This window comes from Nicotiana sylvestris, chromosome 6 (assembly GCF_000393655.2).
Source record: "Nicotiana sylvestris chromosome 6, ASM39365v2, whole genome shotgun sequence".
NCBI classification, from domain to species: domain Eukaryota; kingdom Viridiplantae; phylum Streptophyta; class Magnoliopsida; order Solanales; family Solanaceae; genus Nicotiana; species Nicotiana sylvestris.
The window spans coordinates 184,373,755-184,393,434 of NC_091062.1; the positions used below are offsets into that span (position 1 = coordinate 184,373,755).

Below are 19,680 nucleotides of genomic sequence, written 5' to 3' on the forward strand. Positions count from 1 at the left end.
TAAAAAATAAAAAGTAATAGAAAGTTGGAATTAAAAAATAAATATAAAGGTAGCTGAAAATTTAAAGTAAAATAAAGTAGAATTTTTAAAAAAGAAAAGCAAAAGAAAGTGAATTGTTTTTTTTAAGAAAAGTAAAATAAGTGGAATTCTCTTTTAAAAAATTAAAAAAATAAAAAAGTAGGATTTTAAATAAGATAAAAGTAATTAAAGTTGGAATTTAAAAAATAAAAGTAAATAAAAGTGAGAATTCTTTTTATAAAAAAAAGAAAACCAATGTAAGTGGTATTTCTTTTAAATAAAAAAATAATAAAATAATATAAAAAAAATCTGAAAATTTTCAAAAATTCTCCTATAAGTAGAAGAGAAATATTTGAAGAATAGGAGAGGGAAGAGGGGAGGAAATTGAGAGAAAACAAATTTTCTTCTTCTATGCTAAAGAGAATTTCTACTAGTTTCATTCTTTCTACCTATTTCTTTCAAAAACAATATAGCCATTCATTACCTTATTTAAGACAAAAAAAAATACCTCAAAAATAGGAGCTAAATCACACCAAAAATCAAATCCAAAAGCTTCAAACTCAATTTAAAAGATAGCCCAAAATACTAGCCCGAAGAGGTCGAAGTCGAGTTCGGTTCGAAAGGTTTCCGCTCGTTGCCTCTGATTGTGGTTCGTTTGCACATTAAATTTGATGGTTTTTTGCTCCATATGTATTGAATAAGATCTTCATCTATAAAAGGTTCATTATTTTCTTAACCAATGTTTCCATTATTTTTCTTTCACCGTATTTCATTTTGATTTGTATATTATATTTTGGTTATCTACCAACTTGAAAGATATGAACAAAAAATGAAGGAAGAGCATCAAAAAATAGAATTCGTGAGAGACAGAATGAGTTTCTTTAATGAGATTGTAGTTCATAGGGAAAGATAGGAAGATATATTCAAAATGGAGAGAGAACGATGTAATATCTTGGAAGCTTCTTTGCCGGGAGTCTGCTTGGATATATCGGACCCAAGGAGGTTCCCGGACGGTTGTCCACAGACTCAATTCGGGGCTGGTGCAGGGTATGGGCATCCAACCAGACCTCGACTGGGTATCTGATCAGGCTTCTCTTGAAATGTCCTGGAGTCGTTGGGCATTCTTCGTTTAGGCTTCGGGTGAAGGCCTGTGTTGCCTGATCATCCGAAACCGGGAGCGATCCCATTCATCCTATCAGGGAATCGGGTGCGGCTTTCTGTGACTTTTATTTCTTCTTCGTTCGGCCTCAGGTGTATCGGACCCTCTCGATACTGCTTTGATGGCACCTGCGCGTGCTTCCGCGGAGGAACACACTGGTATGGTAAGCGAGTCTGTGAGGTCAAGTGCCAGGCAGTGGCGCTGCGTCATGGTTTCTTTCAAGAGAGTTTCTTCGAACTTCCTCAGCGATACAGGCTCGAACTCATCATCTTGGAGGTCGTTGCCTCTGAACAAGCATGCGCAAGTGGTGGTGCACCCATAGGGATCCGAGGTCCTGTCGCACCTAGGGAGTTTCAGCATTCCGAATTTTTGTAAAGTGAGTTCTGGGATCGTTTCCTCAAAAGACGGTTGCTGTAAGAGCTTCCACGAACCTGGTTCGATTCTTTAGAAGAGATTCCCAAGCATCCTCACTACGGCGGGGTCGGTTATCGATTCGTCGTTACTTGATCTCTAGGGTACTAGCTCAACGTAAGAAGATGTTCCTGGCGCTACTGTGTTGGGAGTCTCCGGGTGACTTTGCAGCCGTGCGATAGCCAACTATCGTGCCTGCAACATTTCAAAAATGACATGAAGACTAAATTCCTGTTCTACCCGGGCTGGGATTTCTTGAGCTTCAAGTTGGTCAACACGCTGTGTGTTACCATTGGTGCACGAGGCTTTGTTGACCTATTGCGCACCTTTCAAGCTCGCGTCTGCTTGAATCGATCCAAATGTGTTATCGGGGTTCTGCGGTGTCGCGCCAACCTCTGGAGCAGCCATATTGTCTTCTCTATGACTTTTGGGGTAGTCGTTCTCGATTTTGCTTACCGATGTGGGCGTTATCCTGAAATCAAAAGATCTTGGGCAAGAAAAAGTGTGAAAGATAACGTGCGTTTGTGTGACGAAACCAACAAGAAAATAATCACTATTATTTTTAGCCCCATGGTGGGCGCCAAAACTGTTTACCGTGAAAATAGTAACAACAATTAAATTTATAAATGAGATTCTAAAAATACGTGATCTATTCCCGAGCTAGTTTTTAGAGCAGTTGATGCTAAGAATGCTAAGTATAATGATGAAAAACGAGCTAAAACGAGGCAGTAATCAAACCAAAGGGGCCTATTGCCCGGATGCAAAACGGGTCGACGGGGGCCTTGGGGCCAAGGTTCGAGCTGAGCTTGGGCTACCGAGGGCGGTCAGGAATGGGGTAACAGGCAGGGATATGATCGAGCAAGGCTCTATGTTACCAATATTTAGCAAAGTAGTGAAGAACAAATAAGAAAATGATAAATACTAAAGCGGCCTCGGGCCAGTAAGAGCGAACAACTTAGAAGAAAAGCGAGAGAGAGAGACAGAGAGATATTATTGCACTTGTGGAGAAATGGAGCAACATCAGCCCTTTATAAGGTAGGGCGAGTCCCCTTTATATAGGAAGGGAGACTCGGCTACACACAAGTGGAGAATAATTACAAAGTACGGCGATGAGATGACTTGACGTGATGCCTCAGCATAGGCTACGAATAGGCCGGGCCTGTCAGATGTAGCCATGTGCCTAGGGGGCTTCCCCCTCTGTCCTGACTTCGTTTATCATTTCCATTGAGTCGGGATTCGACGAGCCCCGAGGCCTCGGTCGCGGCCTCCCACCCTCAGGGTTCCGGGGCATGCTTCTGAAATGTCTTGATAGCGAGAAATCAAGTCTTCTGATTTCGTCGCGTACACCTTGGTTTGTTGTAGCTTGCACCTCTTGAAGAACCCTTTCCTCATTAGATATCTGTTGGTTGCGCTGCATATTTAATTTGGGACTACGAAACAGTATTCCGGGAGATCCCCCTGCCCTGCATATTTACTTTAGGACTATGAAACAGTATTTCCTCTCATTAGATACTTCTTTAAATCCTTTGTGATCATAGCCATTTCATCCTCCTCTAGATCAACGCCTTCAGTGATTCTGAGAGCCAGACTCCTTTCCTTCTTGGGTGCATCTATCTTCGTGGTTTGCCTTCTAAGTTCATAGGCAGTGAGATTTCCAATTAGCTCGTCCAACTTGAGAGTGGAAATGTTCTTTGATTCCTGAATAGCAGTGATCTTGCTTTCCCGAATGACTGGTAAGACCTTTGTCAAAATTTTCTCAACTTTGTCTTCTTCAAGAATAACTCTTCCAAGAGACTTAAGTCCATTTGTTAGTGTTGTAAACCTTGTATACATCTCTTGGATGGTTTCTCCTTCCTTCATGGTGAAATTTTCATATTGAGAATACATCAGTGTTCCTCTTGATCTCTTCACTTGAGGAGTTCCTTCGTGAGCCACTTGCAAAGTGTCCAAGATTTCCTTAGAAGTGGTACAACTTTTAACTCTACTTTACTCGTCTGGACCAAGTCCACACACACGCCATTTCTTGGCCTTAGCATTCTTTTTCCACTTCCTCAAGTTCTCAGCATTGCAGTCAGCTCTTGTTTTCGGCACATCTACTCCTTCAGCATTCTTCTTCAAGGTGGCCAGGGGACCATCAATGACAATGTCCCATAGCTCATAGTCCTCTCCAATGATGTGATCTCTTATCCTGTTTTTCCACCAGGAGTACTACTGGCCATTAAAGAGTGGAGGCCTAACAGTGGATTGTCCTTCCCAATTTTCAGGTGGTGGACTCATCTTGATCTGCTCCTAAGGTGTTAACATTTTCAAGGATAACCCGCTCTGATACCAATTAATATTTTAATTTATACTTTAATACCACACAAGAGGAGGGGGTGATTTGTGTGGTGACCAATTTTCGTTTAAAGTGATTATGGAAAGACCTGGTTCTTCTTAGCGTTCCTTAACTTACTATTGCAGAATTAGTAAATGCGGAAAGTAAAGAACACAAGTATTTTACGTGGAAAACACCTGGCTCAAAAGGTGAAAAATCACGACCTACTTTCCAGTAGAATTTTCCCAAACTCTCCACTAAAATTACTGAGCCAAAAACTGCATTTACAAAAACTCTTTTGTAAACCTAGGACTAACTCTAATCCCGTTGTAGTAAACAACCTCTCACTATTGCGACAACTTCAAGTTAACTCTAACTTGAAAACTCTGAGTACCTATTACAATTGCCTCTAGATAAAGTTGAAAGGTACAATATAAAACCACATACTATAATTGAACTAGAATAAAAGACAGACACTTGGAACTGGTTCTTCTATCTGGTTCAAGTAGCTTCGGGTTTGCACACTTGAATCACACACGAATTGCTTACAAAATGCCTAGCTATTTTGCTCTCAATTCACGCTTAACTTCTGCTTATGTGGATTATCTGTAAAAGAGAACAACACTGATATTTATAGAGTTAGTAAATAGAGATTGACTAGAATTCTAATGCTACTCTTCCTTGGTGGAAGAGTTCTAGTTGATCTCAACCTCTAACTCCTTTCTTAACCCGTGTTCTCTTTGAGTAAGGAGTCCTTCTCCTTATCCAATATGCAACCTTTTCGATCAGGAGATATCACTTCTGTCAAGTTAGGTTTATCTCCTTCACGTGCATCCCACATGCTTAAGTCTATCCGTATCTGTGCTCCAATGGGATGGACCTGGTTCATGTCGGAGTTCCTTTGTCAGTCTTCAAAACTAACCTTTACTTGGGCCAACACTAGAGTATACTGGAACTCCAGTATATTATGCTGGAATTCCAGTATATTATGCTGGAGTATTTTCCGGATTTTGAACATCTTTTTTGTTCAAATTTATCTTTACATAAAAAATGGCTAAAATTCGATTACTTTTGAAAATGTGGGTATTTTTTGAATGCCCACGGACCACATTGGCCCATTTGAGGTCAGCTAAATCGAAACATTAAAAAAAACCAAGTAAATTTATGTCTACTGTCTCATTAAAAGTTCATATATGTTTTAAGTATAAACTTTCCAGTATGAAAAATTGGATGATCAAACGCCAATATGATATCAATATTCATATTTATGTTTATCTTTGATCATACATTAACAGAATACTCTTGTAGAAAACTCGATTTATTCTCACAGAATGAAATTATTTTAATCTTCTTAGTACTATTCCATTGTGATTGAAAATGACCGATCAAGTCTAGACACAAATGTGCGGTTTCGATAAGGTGCTCAAAACTACCATTGAAAGTGAGGACACGGAGAGTGATTGCTGCCTAACTGTGAGAATGGACCCTTCAAGCAGAATCTATTCCTGTCCCAGTTGCAAAGTTAGGATGAGAAAAATGGTTCACCTCTACTTTAATATCAAAGAATTATTGGCTGCACAAACACACGACGAAAGTTCCTCATTCTCAATACCATAAAAGTTGAACCCTTTTCTTTCCTCTTTATATTGACTTTATATTGAGACGTAGAACAACAACGTACTAGTACCCAGTGGATCTAGGATTTAAGCGCAGCGGGGCACCACCATCTTTAAAATAAGCTGTCCCGAGTCGACTTATACCGACAATTTTGCAGAAGTGAATATTAAAGGCACAAGAGTTTAAATTGTTTCTAATCGTGGAGACTAGATAAATGCCGGGTTTTGGGCTTTTTGAGGGAGGGATTACTAAAAGAAAATTGAGTAATCGTGGAGACTAGATAAATGCCGGGTTTTGGGCCTTTTGAGGGAGGGATTTGTAAAAGAAAAATGAGTAAAAATAGCACGGTATAACCAGTTTTCGGACTGGTCATTCAAAAATAGCCAGCGTTTACGAAGTCAATGAAAAATAACCACTATTTTGCTGCGACAGAGACCGGTCCATCATAATATACTGGAGTTCGGTGCACCTGTGTATGAACTCCATCACATTATGCTGGACATATATACTTTGCTGACTCCAGTATAATATACTGGAGACTGGAGCACCGGTGCTCCAAACTCCAGTATATTATACTGGACAATTATACTTGCTGGAACTCCAGTATATTATGCTGGAGTTCTAGTATACTTATGCTGGAACTCCCGTATAATATACTGGCGTATTTTTCGGGTTTTGAACAGTATTTTCGCTCAGATTTATCTTTACATGAAAAGTGGCTAAATTTCGATTACTTTTGAAACTGGGCTATTTTTGAACGACCAGTTGTAAATCTGGCTATTTTTGAATTTCTCCCGAGAAATGAAGTGGTGCCCCGTTAACGTATAACGCAAGTAATATAAAATGGTGCCCAATTTTTTTATGCACTATTTTGGTCCCTTGAGTCCAAATAATTGTTACTTAGGTTCTAGACTAAGTTCACTACTATTAGTAAATTAATATTGAATTCATAAAAGATAAAAGAAAAAGTAAAAGTAAATGAAGTCAACTACCAAGTTGCAAAGGACTATATTATTATTGAATGCAAAAAGGGTAAAGAGAAAGAATGGTGCCCAATTTTTTTATGCACTATTTTGGTCCCTTGAGTCCAAATAATTGTTACTTAGGTTCTAGACTAAGTTCACTACTATTAGTAAATTAATATTGAATTCATAAAAGATAAAAGAAAAAGTAAAAGTAAATGAAGTCAACTACCAAGTTACAAAGAACTATATTATTATTGAATGCAAAAAGGGTAAAGAGAAAAAAAAAAGCTACGAACTTTGCTGCGGTTTGACATCGAACCCAGGACCGCTAGGCACGGTAAGAGTTTGTGCAGAGAACTCGACCAACGCAGCTGCTCATCCTTTGTTGCTACGGGGGCACAAGTAATTTATATAACGTTTCCCGACGTATATGCAGACATATATACACAACTTTTGTCGAGACTGAGTGCCAGTGATCCCTCTACACATAAGGTGGGTCCGGCTCTGCCAGTATCCCACAAGTTAGGTATGGAAAGCATAGTACGCAAACCTTACCCTACCTTGTGAAGATAGACCCTCGGTTCAAGGAAAGCAGAAATACAATAGTGGAAAAGCAATGAAAAAAAACCCAGTAACAACCATATATTGGGATGTAGAGTGTATTGAAGATATAATTAAGTAAATTAAAAGAAAAATATACTCTCTTAATACATAGCGGGATTTTAGTGCACCGGGCTGCCCTTTTTTTTAATACTCTCTCACAGGCACAACTTAAGCATTTAGTTGAGGTAATCACACGATTTAACAAAGCAGGCACAAGTAAAAGAAGTACACCAACTCTAATAGTTTAAGCTATTAGATGAGGCAACGACATTATTCAATAGAGTGTTGGGTGTGCACTTCCACAATAAACAACCAGGAAGCCGTGTTACCAGTGAATGGGATGGCAAGTGAGAACACACCAACATATGTAAGTCTTTACTTATCTCATGATAAAGTTACTTGGACCATTTTCTGGTTAATCAAAATCCTTAGAGAAGAAAATAATCAAGATTGTAACAGTTGGAAACAAAACACAGGTATATATTAGTAACAGAACATTAAATTGCCAAAGAAGTTGGTGTCTTCAAGGTTATCCCATCGTTCTTTGCGAGAACAATGTGACAGAAACAAACACTTACATTCTGCCAGGATTTCCTTCGACGACAATGCAAATAGACATATTTATGAAGCTAATGCAGATAGACCTATTCTAGGCATCTGCTCAACAACATTCTAAGGACAAGAATCCATATGAAACCCTAGCCAATAGACGCGTCAAGAGCTGCTCACATGTTGAGCATCTATAAACATACAAAACCTGTGGTTGATCTGATTAAACATTAGGATTCACGTCTACAATGGATAGAATGCTATTTGACACCAGCTTATGGCCAATTAACCAGGGATTTTGAAGTAACGCGTTAATATCTGTAGCCAGTAGGCTACTGACTGTTAAGGCAACAAGGAAGAAGTGGGCTCGTAAAATATGCTGCTGATGCCCCATCCTAAAAGGATCATGATCATGTAAAAATTAGTTATACTTGCCAAAAGGATGATATTGAGACTAAACACGAGTACAGCTATATCCTCAGAGGTAATGATATCAAATCCAACTTCCCCAAGGGTTTTTCTTTTTCTTTTTTAATTTCACTCTCTTTCCTTCAGCCACTTGAAATGCAGCTTGGCTCAGCTCTTTAAGCCATTCAATGATCTGAGTTATTTCAATGCTTTATCAACGGAAAGCTGACGCAGGTAGTACAGGCTATATATCATAAGAATGAGGAACCATAACACAAAGAGGGAGAAGATAACAAAATCTCAGAAAAAGATTGAACCAAAAGCCACCGGACAGAATATTATTGCAGAAAAGCACCACAAAAAGCACAACTAGTGTGAGAAGCTGCTAAATCTAAACAAACCTATAAATTCAGCAAGGATCAACCCATTGGCACAGAGACGTAGCCAAGTTGAGGGATATACATTCACGTGAACCCACACTCCTCTCCCTAAACCTTTGGCAACACTAGTATGAGAAATGCATGTAATAACCGAGTGAAATGTCAAGAAACATGATCTAAACCAGAAGGACCATGCATATAGCACAAGGACGGCATAAAAGTATGCGATGATTTTGTTCCAAATGCAACTGAATTATTATCATTGTCACACTTATGCACTTGTGCTCCCTGAAGTTCATTCTAAATTTCTTAAACACCCCAATTTACAATAGCCAAAGCGTGTCTAATTCTCAGAAATCAATAACAATAAAGAGTACTAGAATAACCAACATTTTGCTCTGTAAGATACTTGAAAAAATCAGAGGATGCGGAATCAATTCTTGATTATAAAATTAGAGCTCTCTAAAACAGAGTTAGACATGCATAAACTTATATGTAGTTGCGGCACCAGCCACATCACGAGTCAGCAAGAGAACTGGAAAAACCAACTTACAGATGGAGCCACAATGTTGTAATCATAAATCTAAAAAGAGGTTTAAAAAGAAGGCAATCAAATATTTCAGATGAACTTAAATGTCTGTAAGCAACAAGGCAATCTGACTGTGGACTACTAAACTGAGATTTAAATTATGAGGAAAAAGAAGAAATAAGTAGAGAAGCAAAGAGGACATCCACATACACAGACAAGAAGATATCTTGATTTCTTTGAGAGTTGAGACCATAGCAACGAAAAATCATCCAAAAAATAATACTATATAAAAGAAAAAGGTCCAGTCTTTGGCAATCATAAACCTTGTCTAATACATATAATAGAACAATCAAATAAGCAACTCAAGGTATGCCATATTGTGCTTACGAAAAATTCCAAAAATACGAGAACAAACCTATAAGCCAACTTTGACTGCGCATTGCCACTACAATTTAACGAAAAGCTTGTATTTTTCCTTTCTAGGGTGGCCTATTAGAGTATTACTTACACACTTTACCATTTAGCTCAGTATTAGTAACTACTGAAAAAGAAAGTTTATATGCTATCAATATTATTTAATAACAAGTTCTACCATGTATTAAGTCAATGATATTAAATAGGATTAGCCATAATTAATTTTTAAATGACCTGACTGTCAGGTCACAGCACTTAAAAGAACCCAAAAATTCAATGATCTAACCATAACAATATTTCATTTAAACACCGGATAGTTCAAATTAAAAATTAAAATTTGAAAACATAGCTGAAAATTGAGAGAGAAAAAAGAGGAGGAATTAAGAAGATTATTGTACAAGAACAAGACGACTAGCTCCAGTTATATCACCATCGCCGCCATCACCATCTTCATCCACCCCTTTGGGCACCGTCACAACCAGCTCGCCGTCACTATAAGCGGCAGTAGCCAGCTCCGGCAAAGTTTCTGCCGGAAGCCGAAACCGCCATAAGTCGAGCTCCAACCCAGACAAAGACGACGAAGTATCAAAAACATTATCACCTCGGATAACAATCTTAGTAACACCCGGATAGATCTCGACTATGTGAGCCGCAATATTACGGCCCAAGCCCACATCATCAGCATCAGTTGGGATAACGAAGCGGAACGAATCGGAGGTTTCTTGGATTGACACGTCGGCATCGGAATGGAACGGAAGTTCTAGAACCTTCGCGAAGATATGGGGGAGTCGCCGGAGCTTCTTTTGAGAGAAAGCTGATAATACGATGTCGTTCCGTAGCGTGATGTTGCGTTTCCTTATTGGTGTTGGATGAACCTTCATCGTTTTAAGCTTTGAAATTTGAAGGAAAAAAATAGAAACTTTTTCTTACAGAAAAAAGATAGGATTTTGATTGATTAGAAGGAAGTAATATCACCAAAACTGAGCAGAAAAATGAAGCAGCTGAAAAGTTGGGTACAAAAGAATGGCAGAGAAAAGTAGTGTGTGTGTGTGTGTAAAGTTATAGGAGTAAACTGTAGGGGAAATCTTCGCTTTGGATGTGAGGGTAACAAGGGAAAGGTCTCTAGTCTGTTAGTTTTTTCTTTTTGGAAATATATTTAGCTGACACACCAATTCAATGAATATATAATAATATTCATGTAATTTGTTATCACAAAATTATAAGAGTAATTAATTAATATATATTTTATTTTAATTTAATACTTAATTATAATAAATTAATATGATTTCATATAAATACACTAGTATCGGTCATGTTGCCTTATTAGTGTAAACTTGTCCAGATAAATATAGTTGTTTCGATGTGGTAGCCTTCTATTACATCTAGATAGGGGTGTTCATAAAAACCCGAAAAATCGAAAACCAAGCCAAATCGATCAAAAAAATCAATACTTTTTGGCTTGGTTTGATTTTGGTTTTGAATTTTAAAAATCGATCAAATTTGGTTTGGTTTTGATTTTAATCAAAATATAACCGAAAAACCCGAACCAAACCGACTATAGGAGTAACTATTTCAAATTTATTATTACACCTGTATATATGTATATTTTTATACAAAGTTTCAAAAAATTTATGGTGAATGTTAATCATTTGCACTTTTAGTACAGTTCTTTACTTTTATATTCTAGTTTGATTGATAGTTTTCTTTTGTTAAGTGTAAGAATCCATTTCATGTTAAAAATATATATTTTTAATTGAGTCCTTAAATTATTCATCACTATTTGATTCAATTATCATCAATATATTTTAGTAAATAATAGATTTCTCAAATGTCAATTGATTTGATAGTGTTACGTTGAAAATATGGTCGCCGGAATATGTGTTTGGTAGTGTATGTCTTATATTTAAGAAAAAACCGACAAATAACCGAAAAACCGACAAAACCCGACATAAATCGAATCGAGAAAAAATCGACTTAATTGGTTTGGTTTGGTTCTAATATTTGAAAAATCGACTTACTTGGTTTCTTTTCTTTTTAAAGAAAACCGATCCAAACCGAACCATGAACACCCCTACATCTGGAATTCCAAGCTTCTGACATTAGTTTATTTTGAAAAGTTTTCTCAAAAATCTGGTGAGAAGCAGATTCTATTTAGTTAATTAATTTGAAAAATACTTTTGAACAATAATTAGTTTTTTGTCAAATTTTTAAAAAGTGTTTATAAGTGTATTTTTCTCAAAAATATTTTTCGAAAAATACTTTTGGTAAGAAACTCTTTTTTTTTTTTTTTTGCTTCTCAAACCTGCTTCTATTCAAAAACAATTCTTTTCCTAACTTTGGAAAAAAAAATTACTTTTGACCAAACAGGCTATTACACATGGTACTGTCCTTTTGAAGATTTAAATCTTTTGAAGTATATATTTAGTTTTTAGTCTAATAAATGAGATCTGATCAAAAAGAAAATGAATGCTTATCGAATCTTATCGTTATGATTAATCACTGATATCTATACGTTGACTTAAAAATTAAGATATCGTTAAGATACCCTGTATTGATAGTTTACATTATTTTCCAGCCCAACCGAATCTATTTTTTTTCTTTTTTCTGTCGACAAACTAAGGGAAAAAACGAACTTTTATAGGACGAAACTTTAACCTCACTCTTGTACTAAAACACGTGTTATTATGAATATAACTGCACGGCACTTTATGATTTCCATTTTGATATGGTATATAATTACAAAAGGGAGAATTACGACTTTATCACTTGGCCCAACAACCCATCAGAAAATGGTCCATGTTTGAAGCCCTTATCTAGTATAGCCCAAGTTGTACATAATCTAAAAATTAATTTTCACCAGTTAGCCTATCCCTTGTTTCTCCGTTTCCCTTTTTTCTTCATTCTTCTTCTCCTTCCCATGTGAGCCTTTGCACCACAAAATTTGTCTACTATTGTTATTCTCCTTCAATTCTTTTTCGGATTCCAATAGTTAACTAAGGATTTGAAAAATAAAAGTCACCATTACAAGTGGTTCGAAGATTCGATTTCAAAAATTGAGTTTTCCGATTTGTTAGTTGTTTGGAATGAGTGTTGTCTCAATTGATTGGAATCATCAAGAAGTGTTCAAAACTTAAATTTCAAGTGATTTGGAATAGATTTAGGCTATATTTGAGTTAAATTTCAGAAATTGAGTTTTCCGATTTGTTAGTTGTTTGGAATGGGTGTTGTCTGAATTGATTGGAATCATCAACATGAGTTCAAAACTTAAATTTCACGTGATTTGGAGTAGCTTTAGGCTATATTTGAGTTAAATTTCAGAGGATGCCCAAGGAAGAAGAAGAACACGTGAAGCTCCATTGATAGGATTCATTTGTATAATAATGTATAATCTTGTATAAATAGTATATAATAGTGTATAAACACAACTTATACACTATTATATCCAAGGTTGATACATAATGTATCAAGAATATTTTTACTCTGTGATTATACATCTTTATACACTTTTATACAACTATATACATACTGTACCTCTTTGTATAAAAGTGTATAAGCATCGCTAACGGAATTTTTGTATGATTTTCACTTGCAATTCTTGTATAAAACTAGTCCAAATCTCCAGCAAATAACTTCAAACTTTGTATACAACCTACTTAGACTATTTCTAATAAGTTCAAACAATACCCACTCTAAATTTCTCACAAAATCATAATCGAAATTTAACAAGATTAGCATTAAAGGAGATGAGATTTTAGGTTTCTCGCGTCTGTTTTTGCGTTTTGCAGTTGTGATAGGTATGTATAAACCTGAAGATATACAAAATTTAAAATAAAAAAAATAGAGAAGTATTGTTTATGGAAGAAGACACGAATGAGTGTTGACTGAATGAGGAACTAATTTTTCTTTTCAGTTTTATTTGCATATGATTCTTTTTCATTAATTAAATTAAATATTTATGGGTGAAAAATGAGGAGAGAGCTACAATAGGGGTAGGTAGGAATTAATGAGGTTGTTATAATTAGAGGGAATGGGAAAAACAGATCTTATTGATATTCTACACATTTGCAAACTTGTAATTGAGCTAAATTAGTGCAAGGTCAACTTATGAAGTGCATTATTCTGTAATTTTGTCGTTACAAAATGTTATTGTATTACTATAAAGATAAAACATACACAAAAAAGCTATAAATAGTTAAATATTTTCCCTACGCATTAAGATTGACTCATACATTTGGTTAATCTCAAAGTAAATTACACAAGAACACTTTTATAATATATTTGATCGAAGTTATTTATTTAAATGATATATGTGAAAATACAAGAGGGGGTGAATTGTAACCGATTTAAAAATCTTAGTTGGCTAAGTATGAGTTTAGTCGATTAGACTTTATATAGTGATTGATTTCAATAGAGATAAACTAAATGATCGGAAAGATAAAGAAGACACAACAGTTTTTATACCGGTTCGGTACCGATGTGGTACCTACATTCAGTTCCCTTGGGTCACAAGGGTTCTCTTAGATCTTTGATAAATATTTATAGCAGAGATGGTTTTAGTTCGTTCACCACCAACAATATACATCAACAATAATTCTTTCCATTGTTGATACAACTCTCATTTTGTGTTCTAACTCTTCTTATCTTTTGTGACACTTGTAGACTTTTTGTACTAAGAATTAGAAAGGCTTAAAAATAGATGATGTAGTTGCATTGTTGAATTCTTGAGTTTGCCAATCTTTTTATAGGAGCATTTTGAGTAGCTGTTGCAGATTTACCCTTTTTGAGGCACAAAATATTCTAAGAGATTTGATCCAAGGGGTACCTCCGAATACTGCACAAGGGATGGGCTGAATTCATTTACATCATTCCTTTTCATATCCATAATCAAGGGAGTGATTTGTGGCTTGTCTTGATCGAGCAATCTTCAGTATCTCCATATTCCTAATCAATCCTTGAAGTAGGGTCTGGCTTCCTTTAGCAGCTGAACTTGATTTGTTTCCTTTTTGATAGCCTCTGACTTTTTTTAGTGCTTGTGCTTGATTTTGTTTCTTTTTTGATGGCCTTGACATACTTTGATTTAGCATTGTTCTTGCTGCATTTGATCTTGTTTCCTTTCTGATGTCCTTACCAAAAAGGACTTCCTTTGAAGTAGTACCGTCCTCCTAATTTCTTGCAATTAACTGGATTAAATAGAAACAGTTAGATTCACACTATTGTCATCATTGAAACTCAGGTGTAATAATCTCTCTCTTTTTGATGATAAAAATCAAAAAGAGTAAATAGAGTATACTTCCCTTTCATAACTTAAGTTTCTTGCTCCCCTGAGTTGTTGCTTTAGTTTACTCATCACTGCTCCCCCTGAGTTGTTGGTCTGGTTTACTCATCACATTGCCGCCCCTTGACATCAATCAAAAAAGAAGAAAAACAAGTGCAATAGAACAAACATAATAATGTAGATAATAAACAGAGTAGTTAGGGTAGTAGAGGTTATGCCTTCAGCAGAGGCACATGGATGGTTCTTACCGACCAAAGCAAAAGTAGTTCACAAAATAAAAGCAATCAGAGAAAAAAGAGATTGTTTTAAACACACACACACACTGCCTTAATTTCTCCCTAGAAAGTACTTTAGAGTATTGATCACTTTGGTGCAAAAGGAGTTATATGAGGTTTTAACTTCTTTGGTGATTTTGTCCATCTTTTCTGTCATGGAGTTGAATGCCCTGATTCCTTGCCTCCTTGTGGCTCCCATGTCTATCCTGAGCTTAGCCACATTTGTGCCTGTTTCTTTGGTGACTTTCATGATCTTGTCCACCTGTTCTTTCATTGTAATAAGCATGATTTCTACCCCATCTAAACTTTGCTGAATCTGTTGTAGGTTGTTAGTGGCAGTCGACTGAGGCTCTAATAGTTCAATGGGTGCTTCAACATGTACTGTAGCACTTTCAACCTTGGCACGTCTTATCCATCCATCGTCACTTAAGGTGTAACCCATCATAGCAAAGGCTATATTATCATAGGTTCTTGTAATGTGCTTAGGCGAGAAAGGTGTCAAATCATCCTTCATGACCTCAAGAATATGTAATATGAGCAAGCCATAAGGTAAACAAGCAGCATCAGAAGATATATCCATGATACTTTCAAGCATATACTGACATATCCATACAAACCAGTCAAGCCTTTTATTGTTCACAAGATAGTAAAGAACAAAGATATCTCTACTAGTCAATGTGCTGAGTGACCTAGTCCTAGGAAGTAGAGTAGTAACTATCATGTGGGCTAAAATGCGGTGTTCAAACTTGAGATTTTTAGGACCAATGTCAGGAAGGTTTTCAGACAGAAAAACTTTTGCCTCTTCTAAAGAGACTTCAAAATCTTTAGGCCAGGAATTTTGCACAAAAACATCATACCATGAAACTTACCAGAAAATATCTTTTCAAATTGATAGGAATCAAGAACAATCCGAGTGCCTAAAACCATTGACTCCAAGTCATCTTTGTCATTAATAAACAGATTTGCATAAAACATCCTCACAGGCTCTTCATACAGAATTTCCAATAGTATCAAAAAGAGGAGAAAGACGTTGAAAATCAAAAATTGCAATCACATCATAGTGCAAACTTTTCATAATAGAGAGACTTATAGAGCGTCCATAAGTCCTAGATTTAGACTTATAAGACTCAAACCTTAATTTCTCACTTGGTCTATAGAAGTTCATTTTATCCTATGACCTAAAATCTGTGCTTTTCACTTTTCTTTTCTTGCATGCAATCCTTTTGGGAGTTTGCTCCATATGTCTTTTTCCTGCCTTTTTCTCGCTAATATGAAGATCCTTTGATGAGTCATTACTTTCATTGTTTGTAAAGACCCGACAGATCGTTCTGAGCTCTAGCGCATCATTTGGAAGTTTGAGATTTTGAGGTGCTTCACTTCATGTATTATAACTTGTACGTATTGTCAGAATTGAATTTCGGGAAGTTCAAAGTTGATTCGGATGGAAAATTCTAATTTCGGAAGCTTAAAGTTGGAAAAATTGACTAAGGTTTGTCTTTTTAGTAAACAACCTTAAAATCAGGATTTAATGGTTTCAATAGGTTTGTATGATAATTTTGGACTTGGGCGTATGACTGGATCGGGTTTTGGATGATCCGGGAGCGTTTCAAAGCTTATTGTGGAAAATTGGCATTTTGGATGAATTTCATAAGTTTGGGTTGAAGTGGATTTTGATGTTATCGATGTTTGTTTGGGATTCCAAGCCCAAGAATAGCTTCGTATAGCGATTCTAGTCTTAAGAGCGCGTCCGAATGTAGATTTGGAGGTCCTTAGATTATTTCGGGGTCATTTGGCGAAAGTTGGAAATTGAAGGTTTTTGGGGAGTTTGACATGGAGTGTACTTTTTGATATCAGGGTCGGATTCTGATTCTGAAAGTGGAAATAGGTCCGTAATGTCAGTGATGACTTGTGTGCAAAATTTGAAGTCATTCCGGATTGATTTGATACGCTTCGACGCAAATTATAGAATTTGGAAATTTCATAACTTATAATTCTATTCGAGGCGTGATTCGTAATTTCGGCGTTGTTTGATGTGATGTGAGACCTCAACTAAGTTCGTATCATATTTTGGGACTTGTTGGTATGATTTGACGGGGTCCCGGGGGGCTTGGGTGTATTTTGGATCATTGGTTGAGAGACTAGTAAAGTTAAGAAATTTGGACTTTGACCATGGTCAATATCGGGTCAAGATGATCTTTTTCAGTGTTTTTAGTACTCGATTAGGTCCGTAGCATATTTTATGATTGAAATTCATATATGGATATTAGAGTATATTTTGATTGGTTTGCACCTTGTTTGACTAGTTTTTGGATGGACGGGCATCAGTTTGAGTTGTTAGAGAGGCTTTGGAGCCGGTTATGGAACTTCAGAGCGAGATAAATCTCCTGTCTAACTCTATGAGGGGGAAACTACCCCTAGGTAAGGTATTTGATATGTGCTACTTGTTGCGGGGGCTACGTACGCATGAGATGACGAGAGTCCGTATGTAGTTATATCCGCATTATTGTTCGGGTAGACTTAGGTTCACACCATGCTATGGTTATACTATTCGAGAAGTCCCTTGACTATTAAATTCCTTTATATTACATTACGACTTGAGACTAGACTTGTGTAGAGCGATAGGCTCGCTATTATAGAGATTCGATGGGCTTCGTGATTAGACACGAATAATTTTACTCCTTTTACGAATTTCTCTCGCGTTATGCGTTCTCATCGAAAGGTTTCCTCAAAGCTCCTTATAACTTTCATGTCCCTTCGTGAGTGGGGTGAAAGACCCGTCAAAGCTTCTTATTCTAATGGGATCGAGCCGTTCGCCTCGGCAGGATATATACATCCATGGCTTGTACAGTTTGACCCTCGGCAGTGCGCACATCTTATGGGATCGGGCTGTTCGCCTCGGCCAGATTATGTACCACACTCCCATGGGAGCGGACCATTCGCCTCGGCAATATAATATATGTATCTATGGCTATATACCAGATTATGATGGGATCAGACTGTACGCCTCGACATTTCTATAAATACTCCTATGGAATCGTGCGTATTATTTTTCAAAAAGCCAGTATATCTGGGAGTTTTCCTGATTTGAATTATGAAGACCTATCTGGTAAAGTCCTTTATAATATATATATATATATATATATATATACACACACACACACACATTCCGGTGGAGGAGGTAACTGTTAATCGAGGGTTTGAGTTTAATTGTTGAGAGAAGGATTGTACCATGTATTTATACTTGTTTATCTCGTTTATTTACTCTGCCCCGCATTTGTTTACTTCTTACTGTAGATGTCTTATTGGACCACTAGTAAGTGTCGATGTCGATCCCTCGTTACTACTTCTCTGGGGTTAGACTAGATACTTACTGGGTACACGTTGATTTATGTATTCATGATGCACTTGCTGCACTTATTGTGCAGGTACACATATATATTTCTGGTGGTCCTCTGGGTGCAGAGGCGCGACTGTTGTGGGGACTTTATGGTGAGTTGCACTTCCTTGATACGATCCATAACATACAGAGTCTCCATCAGTGTATTTATATTCCCCGTCTAACTTTTATTTCAGACGGATGTTGTACTATTGTTGTACTCATTAATAGATGCTCATGCACTTGTGACACTGGGTTTTGGGGGTTCTTACATGATTGTTCATTATTGTAGTTCATGTAAATATTATCACTTACCCTGTAAGTTCTATTTCTTACTCTTTAATTAATGAAAATTATGATTTCAAATACTAAAAGGAGTAATTAAGTTAATCATTCACCGTTGGCTTGCTTGACGGCAGTGTTAGGTGATAAGTTGGGTTCTTGACTACTTATTAGCACCTTTTAGCTTTCATTTTCGTCCAAAAGTGTTTAATTATATTTCTGAAAACTGATAAAATATGCTTAATTGCAAGAGTATTGGAAAATGAACCACAAAGATGAAATTCAACTCAAGAAGTAGTGATCTGAACTCAAGGACAAAAATCAGGCACAAGGGCTCAAGTGTGGACCGCAGAATTCCATCTGCGGCCACATATTGTGAAGGAAATTCATCAGAGTTCTAGTGCAAAGTGCGAACTGCACAATTAATGTGCGGCCGTAGAAGCTACCCAAGAGCAGAATATCAAAAGAAGTTCACATCGCACAATATTTATGCGGACAGCAAAAGTCAGCCACACGGCCGCACTCAAAATTGTGCGGTCCGTAGAAGGGCCCTATGCGGCCGTACCATGATTTGTGCGGACCACAAAACTTAAGAGATGCGGCCGCATTCCAGAATTGTGTGGCCGCAGCTTCAACTCCTGTCAAGCCTCAAGAAAAGTGCGGACCGCACATGAAATTGTGCGGCCGCAGAACCTCCGAAAGGGCATTTTTCCCCGAAATTTTCAGTTTTGTATAAATAAACTAGTTTCACGAAATTAGGTCAAGTTTTGAATAATGGAACTCCTGTAGCCATTTTTCCTCATTTCTATAGGCAACTTTATCTTACTTTAGTGATTTACATTGAATTTTTATCTTTTAATCTTTGAATATGAGTTTTATCATCTTTTCTAGCTTGTTTTCTTCTATACCCATTATGAGTAGCTAGATTTTTAACTAGGGCTGTGACTCAACCCTAGTGTGTAAACCTAATGGGTGTTTATTTTATGGCTTATTTATGGTTGAGTGTTTATTATTTAGCCTTGTTCTTTCTTTTTATTGCAGAATTAATGGTTGCAAACATTAGTTCATGCCTATTTGGCTTGGTCTCTACTTGAGAAAGAGACAC

At 36.7% G+C, this 19,680-nt stretch overlaps 1 protein-coding gene across 1 annotated transcript; it reads right to left on the reverse strand.

Annotated features, from left to right (window-relative positions):
- Window positions 1–9,756: 9,756 nt before the first annotated feature.
- Window positions 9,757–10,248, reverse strand: LOC104236511 (uncharacterized). The gene has a single exon (XM_009790440.2). It carries the CDS (start codon window positions 10,246–10,248, stop codon window positions 9,757–9,759), a length of 492 nt encoding a protein of 163 aa, XP_009788742.1.
- Between the last annotated feature and the right edge of the window lie 9,432 nt (window positions 10,249–19,680).

What these genes read in the sequence shown, in the direction of transcription:
- LOC104236511 (XM_009790440.2), bottom strand. Translation starts at nt 10,248, where the DNA reads ATGAAGGTTCATCCAACACCAATAAGGAAACGCAACATCACGCTACGG.